Source organism: Chiloscyllium plagiosum, unplaced genomic scaffold (assembly GCF_037043375.1).
Source record: "Chiloscyllium plagiosum isolate Xiang-an unplaced genomic scaffold, Cpla_swu_hap1 HiC_scaffold_1, whole genome shotgun sequence".
Lineage (NCBI taxonomy): Eukaryota > Metazoa > Chordata > Chondrichthyes > Orectolobiformes > Hemiscylliidae > Chiloscyllium > Chiloscyllium plagiosum.
In genome coordinates, this window is record NW_028270139.1 from 30769136 (window position 1) to 30787859 (window position 18724).

At 39.2% G+C, this 18724-nt stretch overlaps 1 protein-coding gene across 1 annotated transcript; it reads right to left on the reverse strand.

Moving 5' to 3' along the window:
- Positions 1-3519: 3519 nt before the first annotated feature.
- fabp2 (fatty acid binding protein 2, intestinal) lies at positions 3520-6267 on the reverse strand. Its single transcript, XM_087985778.1, has 4 exons — positions 6113-6267; positions 5203-5375; positions 4866-4973; positions 3520-3858 (listed from the first exon to the last, which is right to left on the reverse strand). The coding sequence occupies exons 1-4, from the start codon at positions 6177-6179 to the stop codon at positions 3808-3810; spliced, it is 399 nt and encodes a 132-aa protein (XP_087841904.1). The 5' UTR covers positions 6180-6267; the 3' UTR covers positions 3520-3807.
- Between the last annotated feature and the right edge of the window lie 12457 nt (positions 6268-18724).

The following is an 18724-nucleotide window of genomic DNA, read 5'->3' on the forward strand; positions in this document are numbered from 1 at the left end:
CTTCATCCCCAGAATCATTTTTATAACCTCCTCTGGATACCCTCTAATGGCAGCACCTCCTTCCTTAAATAAGGGATACAAAAATGCTCACAGCATTCCAAATGCAGTCTGACCAGAGCCCCAGTAGTACACATCTGCCCTTGTATTCTAGCCCTCTCGAGATGAATCAAATTCTTGATTATTAGAGAGTCAAAAGGTATAGAGTTGAGGCCACAAACGTACCAACTATGATCTTACCAAATGAGTTGGCTCAAGGAATTGAAAAGCTCATTTCTAATTTGTATGCTTATGCATTACTGCTCATCCAGTCATCACTTTCTATGCATCTTAACTGCCAACTGACCTGCACATTATCATAAAGAGAATCCTGATCCAGGACTCCTATGTCCCCTTGTGCTTCAGATTTCCAAAGTCTTTCTTTGTACAGAAAATAGTCTATGCTTCTATTGGTGCTACCAAATTGCATTACCTCACATTTTCCCTCTTTGAATTCCACCTGCCATTTCTTCTCTCAGCCTGTCCAAGTCTTTCTGCAGCCTCCCTGCTTCCTCAACATTACCTATCCCTCCACCTATCTTTTTCTGCAAACCTAACAGCAATTTCCTCAATTCCTTCATCCAGATCATTAATGTATAATGTGAATACATTATTGAGGGGTCTCAACACGGACCCCTGTGGAATTCCGTTAATGACCAGTTTCCATCCTGAAAGAGACTTTATTAACCCCACTGTCTGCCTTCTGCCATTTAGCCAATCCTCTGTCCTTACTGATGCCTTTCTCCTAACACCATGCACTGTATTTTATTTAACAGCCTCCTTCACAGCACCTCATCAACAGCCATCAGGAAATCCAAATAGATCACATCCACTGGCTCTCCTTTGTCTAACTTGTATTTTTGCCTCTTCAAAGAGTTCTATCAGAATCGTTAGGCATGACCTCCCCATGATAAAGCTGTGCTAACACTACTCCAATTGTACCACTAGTGTACTATTTTGAGTATTCTGCAATCTCAACCTTAATAATGGACTCTAAGATCTTAAGAATAACTGAGGTCAAGCTAATTAAACAATAGTTTCCTGTCTTCTACTTCTCTACCTTCTTCAGCAGAGGCATTACATTAACTATTTTTCATTCCTCTGCAACAGTCACTGGCACAAGTGATTGCTGAAAGATCACCATCAATGCCTCTGCAAACTTCTCCGCTATCTCCTTCAGAACCCTGGGTTTAGTCCACCTGCTCTGGGTGATTATCCACCTTCATAGGTGTCAGCTTGGCCAACACCTTCTCTTTCGTGATGGCCATGACACTCACCTAACTCCTGACTCTCTTGACATTCTGGATGCTACTGGTGTCTTCCAATGGGAAGACTGATGCAAAATACCTATTCAGTTCCTCCCCCATTTCTTTGTTCCCTACTACTGTTTCTTCAGCCTCATTTTTCACTAGTCCAACGTCCATCTTGCCTCTCTTTTACCTTTTACATATTTAAAAAGTTTCTTATAATCTTCTTATATTACTAGCTAGCTTACTCTAATATTTCATCTTCTCCCCTGCCTTAATGCTTTTTTTATTTATGCTCTGTTGCTTTTTAAATGCTTCCCAATCCTTTGGCTTCCTACTAATCTTCAACACAATGTATGCTTTTTCTTTTGCTTTTATGCTATCCCTGACTTCTCTTGTCAATCATTGTTATCTCGTCCTCACTTAGTATGCTTCTTCTTCCTTAGGATGAATTTCTGCTGTGCCTCTTGAATTACCTCCAAGAAACCCCTACCATTCTGGCTGAACCATCTCCCCTGCTAGGCTCCCCTTCCAATCCTCTCTGGCCAACTCTTGTGTCATGTCTTTGTAGTGCCTTTACTCAATTATCAAGGTGCAGATTAAGTTTGTAACAAGGGTTTGGATCTGGAATCTGGCACCAACTGAGGAGGCTAGGAATCTTGAGTCTGGGTCAGATGGGTGGCTGCAGTTGTCTTATTGTGGGTCAGCAGCTGTGATGATTAGAAATTAGGTTAACTATTGCATTGTAAATAGTGGGCTGACTTATCATAAAGTACTTATCATCTTTATAGCAGTCATCCCTAGCTTTAAGATTCCTGAATGGAGTTCCTATTTGTCTAAATTGCTTCAAATCGGTCTGTGTTTTTGGTCTTGCAGTGTAGACCTCAACCATTCATTTGCAAATGACCTATCATCTGCTGAAGTGTGGGCAAGGGAGTCTCTCGCTTGTCATTATTCAATATCGCGGGCATCAACATTTTGGCCAAAAACTTGAAACATTTAAAAACTAAAAGAACTGCAAATGCTGTAAATCAGAAACAAAACCAGAGGTGGCTGGAAAAGCTCAGCAGGTCTGGCAACATCTGTGAAGAGAAATCAAAGTTAATGTTTCGGGTCCGGTGACCCTTCCTCAGAACTTCAGTTCCGAGGAAGGGTCACCGGACTTGAAACATTAACTTTGATTTCTCTTCACAAATGCTGCCAGACCTGCTGAGCTTTTCCGGCAACTTCTGTTTTTGTTTCTGAACTTGAAACATTTGTTGTACAAATGACGTTGAGAAATAGTGCTGCCGAATCAACTTTTTTGTTGTTGCGTAAGACAGTTAGATTTGAAAGGCTTAACTGATATCATTAGATAGCCTCTGTCCATCAGGATATGAAGGTCTCTTCTTGTGAAGAGCCAGCCAGAGTTGTTAGAATCCTGTGCTGGTCACTAATGCTGTATGAGAATGTTTTAGTAGTGGAACTTGAAATAGCTCTTAATTTGAGCCTGATGCTGTTCAAAAGACAATCATATATGCAACTAGACATTAAGCATTATGTAACAAACCAATTTACTGTTTATCAACATTGAGCTTGTCTTCTCTCTGAGACATCATGTGACCATCCTTTCCCATGTGGTATTAGTTTTCTTGGCTGACACCAGCAAGAAGGATTGGTGGTAGCGAACCAAGACATCAGACATGGTTTCAGCAGAAACCAAAATATATAGAATTTCTTGGCTCGTGCTGTGCAATATTGTGAGTAATTGTTAATTTCAAATGAAAAGCAACTTTTTTTGTCATGAAATGAAGATCAAACGTAGTGATAATCGACACGTGAATTAATATCAGCAGGAAAAAGCAAAACAAATTCGATTCCACCCTCAGATGACTATCTGTGTGGGGTTTGTACATTCTCCCCATGTCTGTGTGGGTTTCCTCAGGTGCTCTGGTTTCCTCCCACAGTCCAATGACATGCAGGTCAGGCGGATCGGCTAAACTGCCTGTAGGGTTACAGTTATAGGGTAAGGAAGTGGTTCTGGGTGGGATGCTCTTCAGAGCGTCGATGAGCAGAATGGCCTGCTTTCATGCTGTAGGCTGTCTCTGATTCTATGAAATGAAAGAAACTATTTAAATCGTTATTGTGAGCAGAATAGGGGAAATGTTTTCCCTATAGACTTTATGTATATTGTGGGAAGCATTTGTAATTGTGTTACATTGAACATTTTGTACAATGATAATAAACAATCATGACATTTTAGCAATATATAAAACTTTTATTTCTTGTTGAAAAATAACAAGGTTCACTTCAACCTGTACAATTTAATGCTGCACCTCCTAATTAGCTGAATTAATAAGGGTGTATTCATTGACATCTGTCAAACTTTAGAGAGATGTGAGATGACAACTTCTGTTTTTGTTTTGTCAGACTTATGGGCCAGACAGTTAGTGAAATTACTTTGGGCAGATATCCGTCAGTCCAGGGTTGTGACACTAGCACATTTAACAATTCATTGTTATGATGCTGTCACAATAACAGGTATTTATTCCTTTTTGAAAAATCTCTTGGCATCAACTCCTTCATATGAATAAGCCTGTAAGAGATTTTATAAATGTTATTACACTGGTATTAAATCTGAGGTAATATATCACAACAGTAAAGACAGGCTTGTTGAACTGTTCTGTGATGACATTAATACTGGGATAAGATGTTTTTGTTAAAAATGTTCTATTTCAAGTTACAGAGTGCTTTGTTTTAAATATGCTTCAATATTCACTATTTGAAAGTCCCTGAGGAAAGGGAATCGATCATGCTGTCACGTGTGCTGCTGAGCAATGTCTCTGTTAACCCTAAACTATACCTCATGGATGAGAATCACACTCCATTATCAAAATATCCAAATGGTACTGAGGAGGAAAATCACTAGAGGCAGGTGTAGAGAAACTTAACAGGTAAAAATTCTCAGTCCATCCTCTCCATCTTCAGATTACAATAGTATTGTGACAGTATTTCTTAAGCCTTACCTTAAGTTGGTTGATTTCGTACATCTTCCAAGCCAGTTTTCTGATTAGCACTTGAGTTAAAGGTTTGGCTTGGCATAATGATGCTCAATTGGCTCTCTGGCCTTAGGCACATAACCTAGGTGGCACTTTAATGCAGTAATGAGGGGAGTGTTGCACTGTTGGAGCTCTATCATGTAAACTGGAAATGGCAAAGAGGGCGTAAGATCCCCAAGAAGTATTGCTGCTTAAGATGTGTTGCCTAATGTTTAGTCCTCAACCAGCTTCAGTAAAAATGACCGTTATATGCCCAATATTTGTTTGCTCTTTGAGATACATTTGTCTGAAATTGACTCTTGAGGTTTTTGAACAAAACAGTTAATACACCATTGTAATGAAGTGCTTTTGGGTGTTCTGAAGATGCACTATGCACATACAAGTTCTTTACGTAGACCTTAAAAAGATATTTGCAAAAATTCAAAGAATTCAGGAAATACTAAAAAAACCTAAAGTTAATTACAATTCCTCTTACTAGCATTTTTAAACAAACAATACTTTAAGATATTATTTATGAGTAACTGACACCCAGCAGTGAATTTACCTGTACAAGCTCATCTCCAACAATTTCCCTTGTTGTCAGTAGCTCCTTGTTGTTGTCTTTTCTGGTGAACTTTCCAACAAGCTTGTTTCCCTCACAAACCCATGAACCCTAGAGCAAAGAATTACGTTCTGTTAGTCACAAAATGAACACAATTTTGAAGGGATAAAGCTCATAAAATTGTTGTAGGAATGCACAGAACATAAGCAATGTAGTTAAACAAGGAACAAACACAAATAACTTTAGTTACTCTCTCAACTCTTCCCAAAAACATTTATTGATTGCACAGATTATTTAATTAAACTGTACACGGGCAATAAACACTCTTTCTGATTCTTACATTCACTTCTGTTCCATCTGCCAGTACATAGTCGAATGCTACTCCCAAAGTGAACTCAATTTCTTTTGTTCGGAAGGTACTGGACTCTTTGATAGTAAACTTATCTCCATCTTGGTGAATTGTAAGTTTCAGGTTATCATGGCTGGCAAGCTTTCTTTTCATAACATTTACTCCTGGGGGTTAAAATGAGGATTGTTACATTATTAAATTGAAATAGAATCCCAAGCTATTTTTAAATACAAGCTGTAGAATTTTCTTTCTGCTTTGCAATCATGAAGATGTACATTACAAATAATTCAAATTAGGGAAAGGGGTATAGCATGCCTTGTGAATCATAAAGAAAAACAAATTGATTTAGAATTTAAAAAAAACTTTTAGTGCCAACTTGCAGAAGAAAGTTTTTACAGTAATTGTAATAAAATGTTACATCATGCATTCAGTGTTCATTATTCAAGTTTAATCAGTTACAGCAGAAAGTAATCAATTTGGGTGTAAATTGTTTTCTCACAAATTGTCTTTGTGTACAACTAATGACTAAGCGGAATTGCCAATAATTTGTGTTTGGCACTATTAAGCTCCTCAAAATTTAAGATTGTTCTGTATTTGCAATTGCTAGCCTAGATTTTCCCTCTTGTTGCAAAAGTATTTTACTAGCATGAGAAAATAGTTTAGTTACGAGTTTATTAGTTCTTTAATAGTGCATAATTTCTAAAAGCAGAATAAAATACAGGAACCTCTTAATGCCAAAATTCTATTGACACTTTTATCTACTCTTACTGACGAGACAGTGTTTTTCTATTCCAGTGATATTTTCGGAAGTGAAAATTGTTTTGAAAATTGCTTGCATGAATATTTTTGTTTGTACAAATTTACAGTTATGAATTAGTTGAATGTCTATTATCATACTCACCCATCTGTTCCATAAACTTGTCATAGTTGTCATTTCTTTCAGCCTTCCAGGTACCGTTGAATGCCATATTTTAATGAGAGTGGGCTCCCCTAAACTGCCAGTGTAGAATCTCTCCTCCAGTTTCAGCTTTTAAAGCTTACAGGTTAGTCACAGCTAGGGTTTTATCAGTATGATTGTGATGTGGCTGGGTAAAGTTCAATTACTTCACGTGACTTCTACCAAGGACATTATAATGGAATATTATGTAAGCACGTTAAAAGTTTAAGGGGTGGGACTTGATAAATTTGGCAGATAGTTCTAACCAAAAAAACCCCACAATATTCCAGTTTGCCATTCTTCAGAATTATTGGCATGTTTCTTTGTAAAAAAAGGGCAGTGTATCTTATGAACTAAGTAGCTTAAAGAACTTAAAGAAATCTGATATCATTCTCAACTGGTGGGTTGCCATGATGTATAATATAGTTCCCTGTACTGGAAAATAAAATGTATTTACTTCATTTTCTCTTAGTGGTTTCATTCACTCTCCCACTCCCCCTTTGGCCTCCCAATTTTTGCCTCAATTCCAGAAAAAATGGAGGCTAGCTCCCAGTACAGAACACCACATGCCACACTCTCAATACAGGGGGTCCCAATTGACTCATGCCCACTCCTATTACAGACCTCCACACCCTGAAACCATCCTCATTCCTGCTCCTAATGCAGGCCTTTCTCTGACTCCTCGCCTTTCTCCTGCTTTGGCCAGAGCACCAGTCTCCACCTCACCTTCCTGGATACCTTGAGGCAGACCCCGTGCTGATGGTGATGTTGCTGCACATGGAACACAGTGAATGTACTTCCTGCTGCCTGTCTTATTACAGGCAGGTAATGTCATTGGTCACAACTGTACGTGTACAGTGGCCATATTGCAATGTGGATTATCACTATATTTAAAAAGATATACGCTTGCAATCAGTGAGGGAGTAGCGGGAGTAGATTATGCACTGCACTTTTTAAAATCAGATATTATGAGCTGCTTATCTCTATCTACTATCAATGTGAGATACAAAGATTGTTGTCTTATTACTGTGTTTTGCAATTTAAGTTTATAGGAATAAATGCCTAACTATTATGAAAGTGAAGTGACATGCAAATATATAAGTTAAATTGGATCATTCTATATATTGGCAAAATGTGGAGCAATTGTGTGGCTTAATTAGTTATTATTGTTAGTATAGTTTCTAAAGTTTTGATTCTGTCATTCACAGCCTTCCAAATTAAACTTTTTCTTTTCACTGTCTCAACAGTTATAAATATCTCAATACTTCTGTTTAAATAACTCATGAAGATATTACCCTGCTATTATCACAAAGAATGATTTCAAGACTTAAATATTTGACATGTTAAAGTATTAAATGTAAATAATACTCTTAAGACATTAATTCAGAAATATGGTGTGCTGGGCAGGTTAAATCTACATTGTCACTAATACATCAGAATTGTACATGGCAGAAATTTTATCCATCCTGGTGCATGCATTTGGTTTAGTTGTGCTTTATGTGCTTATTGGTTATTACGTATTTTATCCAAGCCATTGATAATTAATAATGAAACATAATTTGTGCAAAAAGTGGACTATTTTAATTGGATTATTCAGAAATCTTCCATTTCCCGGATCTGTTCTTATACCAGCAAGTCGGTTATATAAAGCAGGTCCATGCCTTGGGAGCTGAGTTGAAACTTAAGTCTCGCATGAGTTGGGTGGATGGATTTAGTATGATGAATAAATGCATAACTTACCACTCCTTGACCTACATGTTGGAAAAAAAGGTATGTAATGGTACATTGTGAAGAATGTCCCACCTGCTGAGTTTCTCCAGCACATTGTTTTTAATTTCAGTTTTCCAGCATCTGCAGTATTTTATTTTTATTTGAGGGAAAATGTGTGTGGGTGCTCAATATTACCGGTTGAAAAATTAATCTTCGCTGATTCTTAAACAGTTTCGTAAGATTAAAATGGAAATGTATTTTGGAACTTGTGATCGTTTTTGTTCAGAGCCTTTAAACTTAGAATAATGCCTCTATGCTTTGGAGTTATTCTTCCCTGCTACATTATGGAGCTAATAGCTGAAAGAAGGGAACTGAAGATATACAGTAAATTATTGTAGACATCTTGCCAAAGTGGATATAATTGCAAAGCTTTCAGAACAAAGTAATATTTGTGCAGATGAATTAACTTCTACAAATTGTTAATTAATATCAATTATTTTCATGAGCAGGATCGATGGGTGGTCAGTCTTTCAGCTATGTTGGAAATTAATTATTGTTATAGTGGCATATTACTTCCAGCCTCTGCTTTCCCAATGACGTCTATATAAAGGGCATCTTATCTAGCATCTGCCAAGCAGATCTTGTTCCATATCAAGTTTTGACAGTTCTCCAGTTCATTAAACTCATTTATTTTGCCAATCTCTGATAAGCTTCTCTTTACCCTAACTCTGAAACTTTTTTTCAGACAAGTTTAGACTGTGCATTATTCCTCCTCCTTTCGCTTCAGCATTGATTAATAATAGCATCAGCCATCAAAGCCTCAAACTTTCATTTTCTATTCCTAAACACCTATCCTATTTTGCCAATACTTCCAAACTTTTCCTCAAAGATTAACAAGTTTGACCATACCGTCTGTCTCTACCTTGACCCTTTCTTGCTCTGCTTCATTGGTGTCTGTTTCCTTTTTTCATTTCCCCTCCATCTAACAATTAAACACATCGGGTTTCATTGTATTTATTATACAATATAGGTTATTGTTAAAGACACTATATAAGTTAACAGTGTTATAAGTTAGTACACAAGGCCCAGATAATTAACTTGCTGTTCATCTTCTATTTCTTCCTTGCTAGTTTTCTCTGGTTAAATATTGGAGTTCTGTGACCACCTTGATCGTTAACATTTAATCAGATGCCAAAATTAGCTTATGCAGTGTGTATATTTAGAATTACGCAAATGAAGCTGATATACAGGTTTATATGTGTAAGGCTATCACACATCTTTTAGGAGAAAGTGAGGACTGCAGATGCTGGAGATCAGAGCTGAAAATATGTTGCTGGAAAAGCGCATCTTTTCAAACTTGTGGGGTTCACTATCACTGTACGTGATGCATGGGGCAATTAGCTCAGATACTTGCAAAAGGGAAACAGGTGGAGTTATTGAGACTAAAGGGAATAGAGATATCTAATGAAAGGCTGGGCTGATATAGCTGGAATGTAAGAACACTCATTTATTACAAGCACCATCAGAGACAAGTTGGGCTGGATAGATTGATTCTGTTTTGTACATTCTGTTAATTCTATGTAATTTTAACATTGAATACAAACATTTTCATTAGACCACTGGCAGGGAGAGTGCAAATGAGTAGAGAGTAAGTGAAGACTGAAAGAAGCAAAAATATAGGGATGGATAATCCAGAAGTGGCAAAGGTTGAATGCACAATTCTGTGGCTTTGAAACTGCCCTATTTTTGAACTCACCCAGTGGTTTACCTTCGATATCAATCAGGTTATGATTTGGTAGTGTTAAGTGCTGAAGGAAAGAGGCATCCTTTACCAATGCTAGAATCAGGTAGTAGACCACTGCATACACGTGAACTGGCCTAGCGCCTGGCTTGAGCTCCACTATTGGTTTGGGCTCAGGTAACCAGACCCAAAACTAACAAGATGTCTTGTTGACTTACCTGGATGTAACTGGGAGGAAGACTCCTGTTCAGAGCTGACATTTGAAGGATGAATCACCATCTTAATACAGTCAAAACAAAAGAGATTGGAGTAAAGAGAGAAAAATAGACAGAAAGGTAGATAGCAAGATATCTTAGAAACCCACATGATTCTAATTAAGAGAGGCATACACTATGTTAACCTCATGGTCTCTTTAATGTGTCACTGGATTGCTGTCAACTGCATCTGGATCACCTTCTCACTAGATTTCACTTAGTATGAACACCACAACAACCTTCCCTCTCAAACTGGTATTAAATAGCAAAGCTCAATGTTCCCACAGATCATAATTCATACAGAAGCCTGTCAAATTCCTAACACTTTTTTGTTAATATTTACGTATGGGACTTGATTGATGCCAACTGGGTCAGCATTTATCGTCCATCTCTAATTACTCTTCAGAAGGTGTTGGTGAGCTGTGTTCTTGAACCACTGCAATCCATTTAGTGTAAGTTGATCTACAATGCCATTAGGGAGGGAGTTCCATGATTTTGACCCAGCAACAGTGAAGGAATGGTGATACATTTCCAAGTTAGGATGATGAGTGACGTAAAAGGGAACTTGCTGGTGGCATTCCCATGTATGTGCTACCCTTGTCCTTCTAGATGGAATTGGTCATGTGTTTGGAAAATATTGAACTTGTGCATTTTGTAAATGTTACACATTACTTCTACTGAGTATTAGTGATGGTGGGAGTGGATCTTTGTAGATGTAGTGCTAGTTAAGTGGGCTGGTTTGTGGAAGAGAGCTTCTTCAAGGAAGGCATCCTTGCAAGAGGATTCGCAGTAGGTTAAAATCTTCTAGGAGAAAGTGAGGACTCCAGATGCTGGAGATCAGAGCTGAAAATGTGTTGCTGGAAAAGCGCAGCAGGTCAGGCTGAAGAAGGGCTCATGCCCAAAACGTCAATTCTCCTGCTCCTTGGATGCTGCCTGACCTACTGCGCTTTTCCAGCAACACATTTTCAGCTCTGATCTCCAGCATCTGCAGTCCTCACTTTCTCCAAGTGGGCTGGTTTGTCCTGGATGGTATCAAGCTTCTTGAGTGTTCCTGGAGCTGCACTCATCCAGGCAAGTGGGCAATATGCCATTGCAGTCTGACTTGTAGATGGATAACAGGCTTTAGGGAGGTGAGTTACTCACTTCAGAATTCTTAGCCTCTGACCTGCTTTTGTAGCCACAATATTTAAATGGAAAGTCCAGTTGAGATTCTGGTCTCTGCAACTCCAGGATGTTGATGGATACAGATTCAGTGGTGGTAATGTTTTTGAATGTCAAAGGGTGATATTTGGATTTTTTTTTATTGCAGTTGGTCATTGTCTGGCACTATGTGCCACAAACTTTACTTGCCACTTTTCAAAAGACCGTAAAGTATAGGAGCAGAATTAGGCCGTTTGGCCAACTGAGTCTGCTGCATGCTTGATCATGGTTGATATGTTTCTCAATCCTATTCTCTGTCTTTCTCTCCATAACTCTTGATCCCCTTATTAAAGGAGAAGCTGTCCTTTTCTGGTGTAAATACACTCAATGACCTCACCTTCATGGCCTTCTGCAGCAATGAGTTCCACAGATTGATGACTCTTTGGCTGAAGAAATTTCTCCTCATCTCAGTTCTAAAGAGTCATCCCTTCACTCTGAGAGTGTGCCCTCAAATACCAGTCTCTTCTAGTTCTCCACATCTACTTAATCCAGTCCTATCAGTATTCTGTAAGTTTCAATGAGATCCCCCTCTCATCCTTCTCAACTCTACTGAGTACAGACCCATAGCCCTCAACTGCTCCTCACGTGACAAACTCTTCTTCCCCAGGTTCATTGTAAACCTCCTCTGGACCCGTTCTAAGGCCAGCACATCTGTTCTGAGGTATGAGGCCCAAAACTGCTGGCAATATTCTCTTCAGCAGTACATCTCTACTCATGTATTCTAGCCCTTTTGAAATGGATGCTAACATTGCATTTGCCTTGTAACTACAAACTGAACCTGCATGTTAACATTAATAGAATCCTGAACTAGGACTCCTACATCCCTTTGTGTTTGAGATTTCCAAATCTTTTCCTCATTTAGAAAATAATATGTCCCTATTCTTCTTATTAATGTGCATAGCCTCACACTTTCCCACATTATATTCCATCTGTCACTTCTTTGCTCACTCTTCTAGCTTGTCCAACTCCTCCTGCAGCCTTCCTGCTTCCTCAACACAACTTACCGCTCCACCTACCTTTGTGTCATCTGCCAAGTTTGCAATAGTGCCCACATTTCTTTTGTCCAGATTGTTAATGTCTAAACTGAATAGTTGTGGTCCCAAGGCTGACCCCTGTGGAACGCCACCAGTCACCATGCTGAAATATAGCAGGACCCTCGCAGCAGTGACAGTGTAGCCTGGGCTGGTGTAGCCCAGAGTGGGACTGTAGCAATGGAGCAGGAAAGGTTGGACTCTCTTTTAGTTATTTTTCTTCATTTTGTATTTTATTTTAAGTTAATGTGAATGGCACCTATGCATAGCGACAGTACACACTTTTCACTGTATTTTACATTGATTACACATACCAATAAATGATTTGATTCAATTCAATATACTCCTTCATCCTAAACCCAAATATTGTCCAGATCTTGCTGCATTTGGACCCAGATGGCTTCAGTATCTGAAGAATTACAGATGGTGCTGAACATTGGGAAAACATTGCTGACCATCCCATATCTGATTTCATTATAGAGGGAAGGTCATTGACCAAGTAGCTGAAGATGATTGAGCCGAGGGCACTACCCTGAGGAACTCCTGCAGAGATGTCATGGAGCTGAGATGACTGATGTCCAATGATCACAACATCTTCCTTTGTGCTCCTTGATGCCACACTTGGTCAAATGCAGCCTTGATGTCAAGGGCTGTCAATCTCACCTCACCTTGGAATTCAGATCTTGAGTCCAAGGCTGTAATGAGGTCAGGAGCTGTGTGGCCCTGGCAGAACCCAAACTGAGTGGCTTGGGCGTCACTGAGCAGGTGCTGCTTGATAACACTGTTGATGACACCTTCTAGCATCTTACTGATGACCGTGAGTAGACTGACAAAGCAGTAACTGACTGGGTTGGATTTGTCCTGCTTTTTGTGTACAGAATATACCTGGGCAATTTTCCACATTGTCGGGTAGATACCAGTGTTGTAACTGTACTGGAACAGCTTAGCTCGGGGAGCAGCAAGTTCTGGAGCACAAGTCTTCAGTACTATTGCTGGAATGTTGTCAAGGCCCATTGCCTTTGCTGTATCCAGTGCCTCCACCCATTTCTTGATATCACGTGGAGTGAATCAAATTGGCTGAAGACTTGTATCTGTGATGCTGGGGACCACTGAAGGAGGCTGATATGGATCATCCTGTTGCATTTCTGGCTGAAGATTGCTATGAAAGCTTTAGCCTTATCTTTCGCATTGATGGACTGGGCTGCTCCCTGATTGAGAATGGGGATATTTTTGGAGCCGCCTCCTCCAGATAATTGTTTAATTGCCCACCACAATTCTCAACTGGACGTGGCAGGACTGCAGAACTTAGATCTGCTCCATTGGTTGTGGAATCACTTAGCTGTGTTTATCACTTTCTGTTCATGCTGTTTGGCATACATGTCATTATGGTTGGCAGCTTTATCAAGTTGACATTTCATATTTAGGCATGCCTGGTGCTGCTCCTGGCATGCCCTCCTGCACTCTTCATTGAACCAGGAATGAACCCTTGGCTTGATAGTTATGATAGAGGCAGAGATATGACAGGCAATGAGATTGCAGATTGTGTTGGAATAGGATTCTACTGCAGCCAATAGACCATCTACGACATATTCCTGAACGTATAAAGAACACAACTCTAATACATTCCAAATGCCACTACAGAACTATGCAACTGGCATACTTCAAAGTGCAATACCCTTTTGCATTTAGAATAATATTAAAACAATATGACAGAATGCCAATTTTAATGTGAGATTGAATTTTCTAAACATTCACATTTGCTTGTTGAATTAGTGCCTAATTAGTGCAAAAGACTTAAATAGACTGGGCAAGTTGGCATGCTCCAAACCCCAAATTATTCAAGAGCAAGGCCATGGATCAAGAAATTCCATCCCTTATTTACACTGTATACAAGGCTGTTGTACTGGACTATCAGAAAATTTACCTTAATGATATGTTGGAAGAATTGTGCATGTATGATGCAAGGGAATATTAAGTGTGGAGGGATTTTAATGGAAGAGATTCATTTTGTTTTGCCAGTGTAAGTTCAGGATCTACATTAATTGTGCATTAATTATATTAATTATTGTTTCACTAGTGTAATTGTAAATGATAAGGGATTCCAGTAGATATGTGCAAAACAGTGCTTAAGTTGTGCTTAGGCTATGTGAATAATTGTATGCCAAAATGTATAAAAGAGCTATTTTGGAAGTGTACTAAAGGAATGTAGTAAAGAAAATCAAGCTGTCCCTTGATTTAAAAATGATGTCTCCTCAAGGTTTCAGTCGTTTGACTGAACAGGTCATTTCTTAACTCTCAGATTTTAGGATAAGTAAACAGGGTGTCCCATGAGGTGTGGGATTGCAGGTGCAGGATTTACCTGCATTTCTTGCCTTCTTTGCTACTGCCTGCCTTGTCATAGATAGAGTCATTGAGATTTGCAGCATAGAAACAGACCCTTCGGTCCAACTCGTCCATGATATCCCAACCCAATCTAGTCCCATTTGCCAGCACTTGACCCATATCCCTCTAAACCCTTCCTATTCATGTACCCATCCAGATGCCTTTTAAATGCTGTAATTGCACCAACCACCACCACTTCCTCTGGCAGCTCATTCCATACATGTAGCAGCATCTGTGTAAAAAAGATGCCCCTTTGGTCCCTTTTATATTTTGCCCCTCTCACCCTAAACCTATGCCCTCTAGTTCTGGACTCCCTCACGCCAGGGAAAAGACTTTGTCTAATTATCCTATCCATGCCCCGTGTGATTATATAAACCTTTTCAGGTCACCCATCAGCCTCCGACGCTCCAGGGAAAACAACCCTAGCCTATTCAGTCTCTCCCTGTAGCTCAAATCCTCCAACCCTGAAAACATCTTTGTAAATCCTTTCTGAACTCTTTCAAGTTTCACAACATCCTTCCAATAGGAAGGAGACCAGAATTTTACACAATATTCCAAAAGTGGCCTAACCAATGTCTTGTACAGCCACAACATGACCTACCAACTCCTGTACTCAATACTCTGATCAATAAAGGAAAGCATACCAACCACCATCTTCACTGTCCTATCTACCTGTGACTCTACTTTCAAGGAGCTGTGAACCTGCACTCCAAGATCTCTTTGTTCAGCAGGACTTATACACTCCCCAGGACCTTACCATTGAGTGTATAAGTCCTGCTATGATTTGCTTTTCCAAAATGCAGCACCTCACATTTATCTAAATTAAACTCCATCTGCCACTCCTCAGCCTATTTTCCCATCCAATCAAGATCCTGTTCTACTCTGAGGTAGCCTTCATCACTGTCCACTACACCTACAAACTTATTACCTATACCTCCCAAATGATTTATATAAATGATAAAAGGCAGTGGACCCAGCACCGATCCTTGTGGCGCACTGCTGATCACAGTCCTCCAAGCAACCCTCCACCACCACCCTCTGTCTTCTACCTTTGAGCCAGTTCTGTATCCAAATGGCTAATTCTCACTCTATTCCATGAGACCTAACCTTGCTAAACTCTCTCTCATGAGGAACTGTGTCAAATGCCTTACAGAAGTCCATGTAGATCACATCTACTGCTCTGCCCTCATCAATCCTCTTTGTTACTTCTTCGAAAAACTCAATCAAGTTTGTGAGACATAATTTCCCACGCACAAAGCCATGTTGATTATCCCTAATCAGTCCTTGCCTTTCAAAACACCTGTTAATCCTGTCTCTCAGGATTCCCTCCAACAACTTGCTCACCACCGATGTCAGGCTCACTCTGGCTTTTCCTTACCACCTTTCTTAAATAGTGGCACCATGTTAACCAACCTCCAGTCTTCCAGCACCTCACCTGTGACTATCGATGAAACAAATATCTCAGCTAAGGGCCCAGCAATCACTTCCCTGGCTTCCCACAGAGTTCTAAGGTATACCTGATCAGGTCCTGGGGATTTATTTATTTTTATACATTTCAAGACATCCAGTACCACCTCCTCTGTAATATGGACATTTTTCAAGATGTCACCATCTATTTCCCTAAACTCTATATCTTCCATGTCCTTCTTCACAGTAAACACTGATGCAAAAAACTTATTTAGGATCTCCCCCATCTCCTGCAGCTCCACATAAAGGCTGCCTTGCTGATCTTTGAGGGGCCCTATTTGCTCCCTATTTACCCTTTTGTCCTTAATGTATTTGTAAAAACCCTTTGGATTCTCCTTTACCCTATTTGCCAAAGCTATCTCATATCCCCTTTTTGCCCTCCTGATTTCCCTCTTTACTCCTACTGCCTTTATACTCTTCTAAGGATTCACTCGATCTCTCCTATCTATACTTGACATTTGCTTCCTTCTTTTTGTTAACCAAAACATCAGTTTCTCTAGTCATCCAGCTTTCCCTCCACCTACCATCCTTTCCTTTCATTCTAATAGAAAGATAGTGTCTCTGGACTCTCGTTATCTCATTTTTGAATGCTTCCCATTTTCCAGCCATCCCTTTATGTGCGAACATCTACCCCCAATCAGTTTTTGAAAGTTCTTGCCTAACACCGTCAAAATTAGCCTTCTTCCAATTTAGAACTTCAACTTTGAGATTCGGTCTATCCTTTTCCATCACTATTTTAAAACCAATACAATTATGGTCGTTGGTCCCAAAGTGCTCCCCCGATAACACCTCAGTCACCTGCCCTGCCTTATTTCCCAAGAGTAAGTCAAGTTTTGCAACTTCTTTAGTACACCCACATACTGAATCAGAAAATTTTCTCACTCAGGCAAGAGCAGGTTGTTGCCATTGTGAATGATTGCTCTCAGGTTCCCTGTAGTCGATGCTGCTGCACTTCAAGAAAATCTTCAGAAAGTGTTTGAAGTATTTTCTTTATCCTGGAATACTGACATTTGAGAGTCAAGAGAAAAGGATCTGGCGAGGACGTCGTTTTTGGCCTTATCAGCAATAACAACTCATGTCCTGTTACCCCTGCTTGCCTTTTCTGACTAATTTGTGTCTTTGATTCCAAAGAAATCAGTCTCATTATTTTTAAGCCTCATTTCCATTGTAGCCGCTCCTTATTCCTGAATGACTAGTTGTGCTTGTGGCTCACTAACTTTATTCGCCACATTGTGTGCAATGACCTGCATGCATTCCAAACCTGTCTTTGTTTTGGTTGTGGTCTTTAATGTCTGCTCCTACCAGTTAGAATAAGTTCAAAGCTAAACCCATTTAGTTAGAGGCCTAGGAACACTAGCCTAGGCTGTAGATAGTACTTAGCTTCAGGGAGGTGGGAAGAATATTGAACAGTGTGATATACTTTCAACAAATTGTGTAAGGATTTTGTTTAATTGTTCATATTTTGACAATTAAATATTCCAGAAGACCAAGCGCAAGTGGTGGCACAGTGGCTCATTGGTTAGCACTGCTGCCTCACAGTGCCAGGGACCTAGGTTCAATTCCTGCCTCGGGTGACTGTCTGTGTGGAGTTTGCACATTCTCCCCGTGTCTGCGTGGGTTTCCTCCCACAATCCAAAGATGTGCATGCCAGGTGAATTGGCCATGCTAAATTGCCCATGGTGATAGGTGCATTAGTCAGGGGTAAATATAGGCTAGAGGAGTGGGTCTGGGTGGGTTACTCTTTGGAGGGTTAGTGTGGAATTGTTGGGTGGAAGGGCCTGTTTCCATACTGTAGGGAATCTAATCTAAACAGGTGATAATGTGGCTATCATAGGGTCCAAGCAGTTCTTCCTTACTCTTCTCAAAATTAGTCACTGTTTTTAAAATTATTTGTCAATTACAATTCTAATAACTTGAATGTGCTGAGAAAATTAAATATCACTATTGTTAAATAATCTCTAGAATTTAAAATCATCCTATCGAACAAACTTGCTTGTTTATCACATGTAATGTTATTGGTCATCAGCTTAAAATTAAACACATTGGATTGCAAAAAGCAAAATTTAATGGAAGCTGGAAATCTGAAAGTAAAAATGAAAAAAAAACTCCAACAAATCTGGCTTTTCTGTAGGGGAGAAAGAATCAGCAAAGCTAATGTTTCAGATCAGCGCCCATTTTTTGTACCTTGGTAATTTACTTTCTTCAGATTGTCTACGATATTTGTTTTTATTGATTTATACCAGTTTTAATGTTATTAGTTTACTTAAATTTTTTATATTCACCAGTAAAAATCACGTTTAATCTAATACAATGCTCTTAGTGAAATTTGCATTCCATAGGCTTGTTTCTTGAAAGTGAATTGTCTTCCAACAGAGAGCAATACGGCACTGATATTTCCAACGCACTGAAATATAAGGAGACTAAAGTTAAAAAAAACTTGGATGCAGTATATATTGAAGATTACCAAGTTCAAAGCACTGATGATATCCCTGATAATAATGTCTGTATTCGTGTTGTTTAGGCTTTCGTAAATTAAACTTTTAGTTATCTAGCTGATATCAGTTTTGTTATATCAACTGAAACAGTCTTAAACTCTGTACTTTGTTACTTTAGCAATCATTATATAAGGTACAATTTGCAATGTTAGTTAAGATTTTGAAATGATAATGTCAATCGATGGCTCACAGAGCAAAATTTGTTGCCTGTGTGGAGCTGAGTCATATGGACTTAACAAGGTCTCAGGTTCAGTGCATGCTGAATTAACTGATCTTAGTATGCCAAGAAATTAATA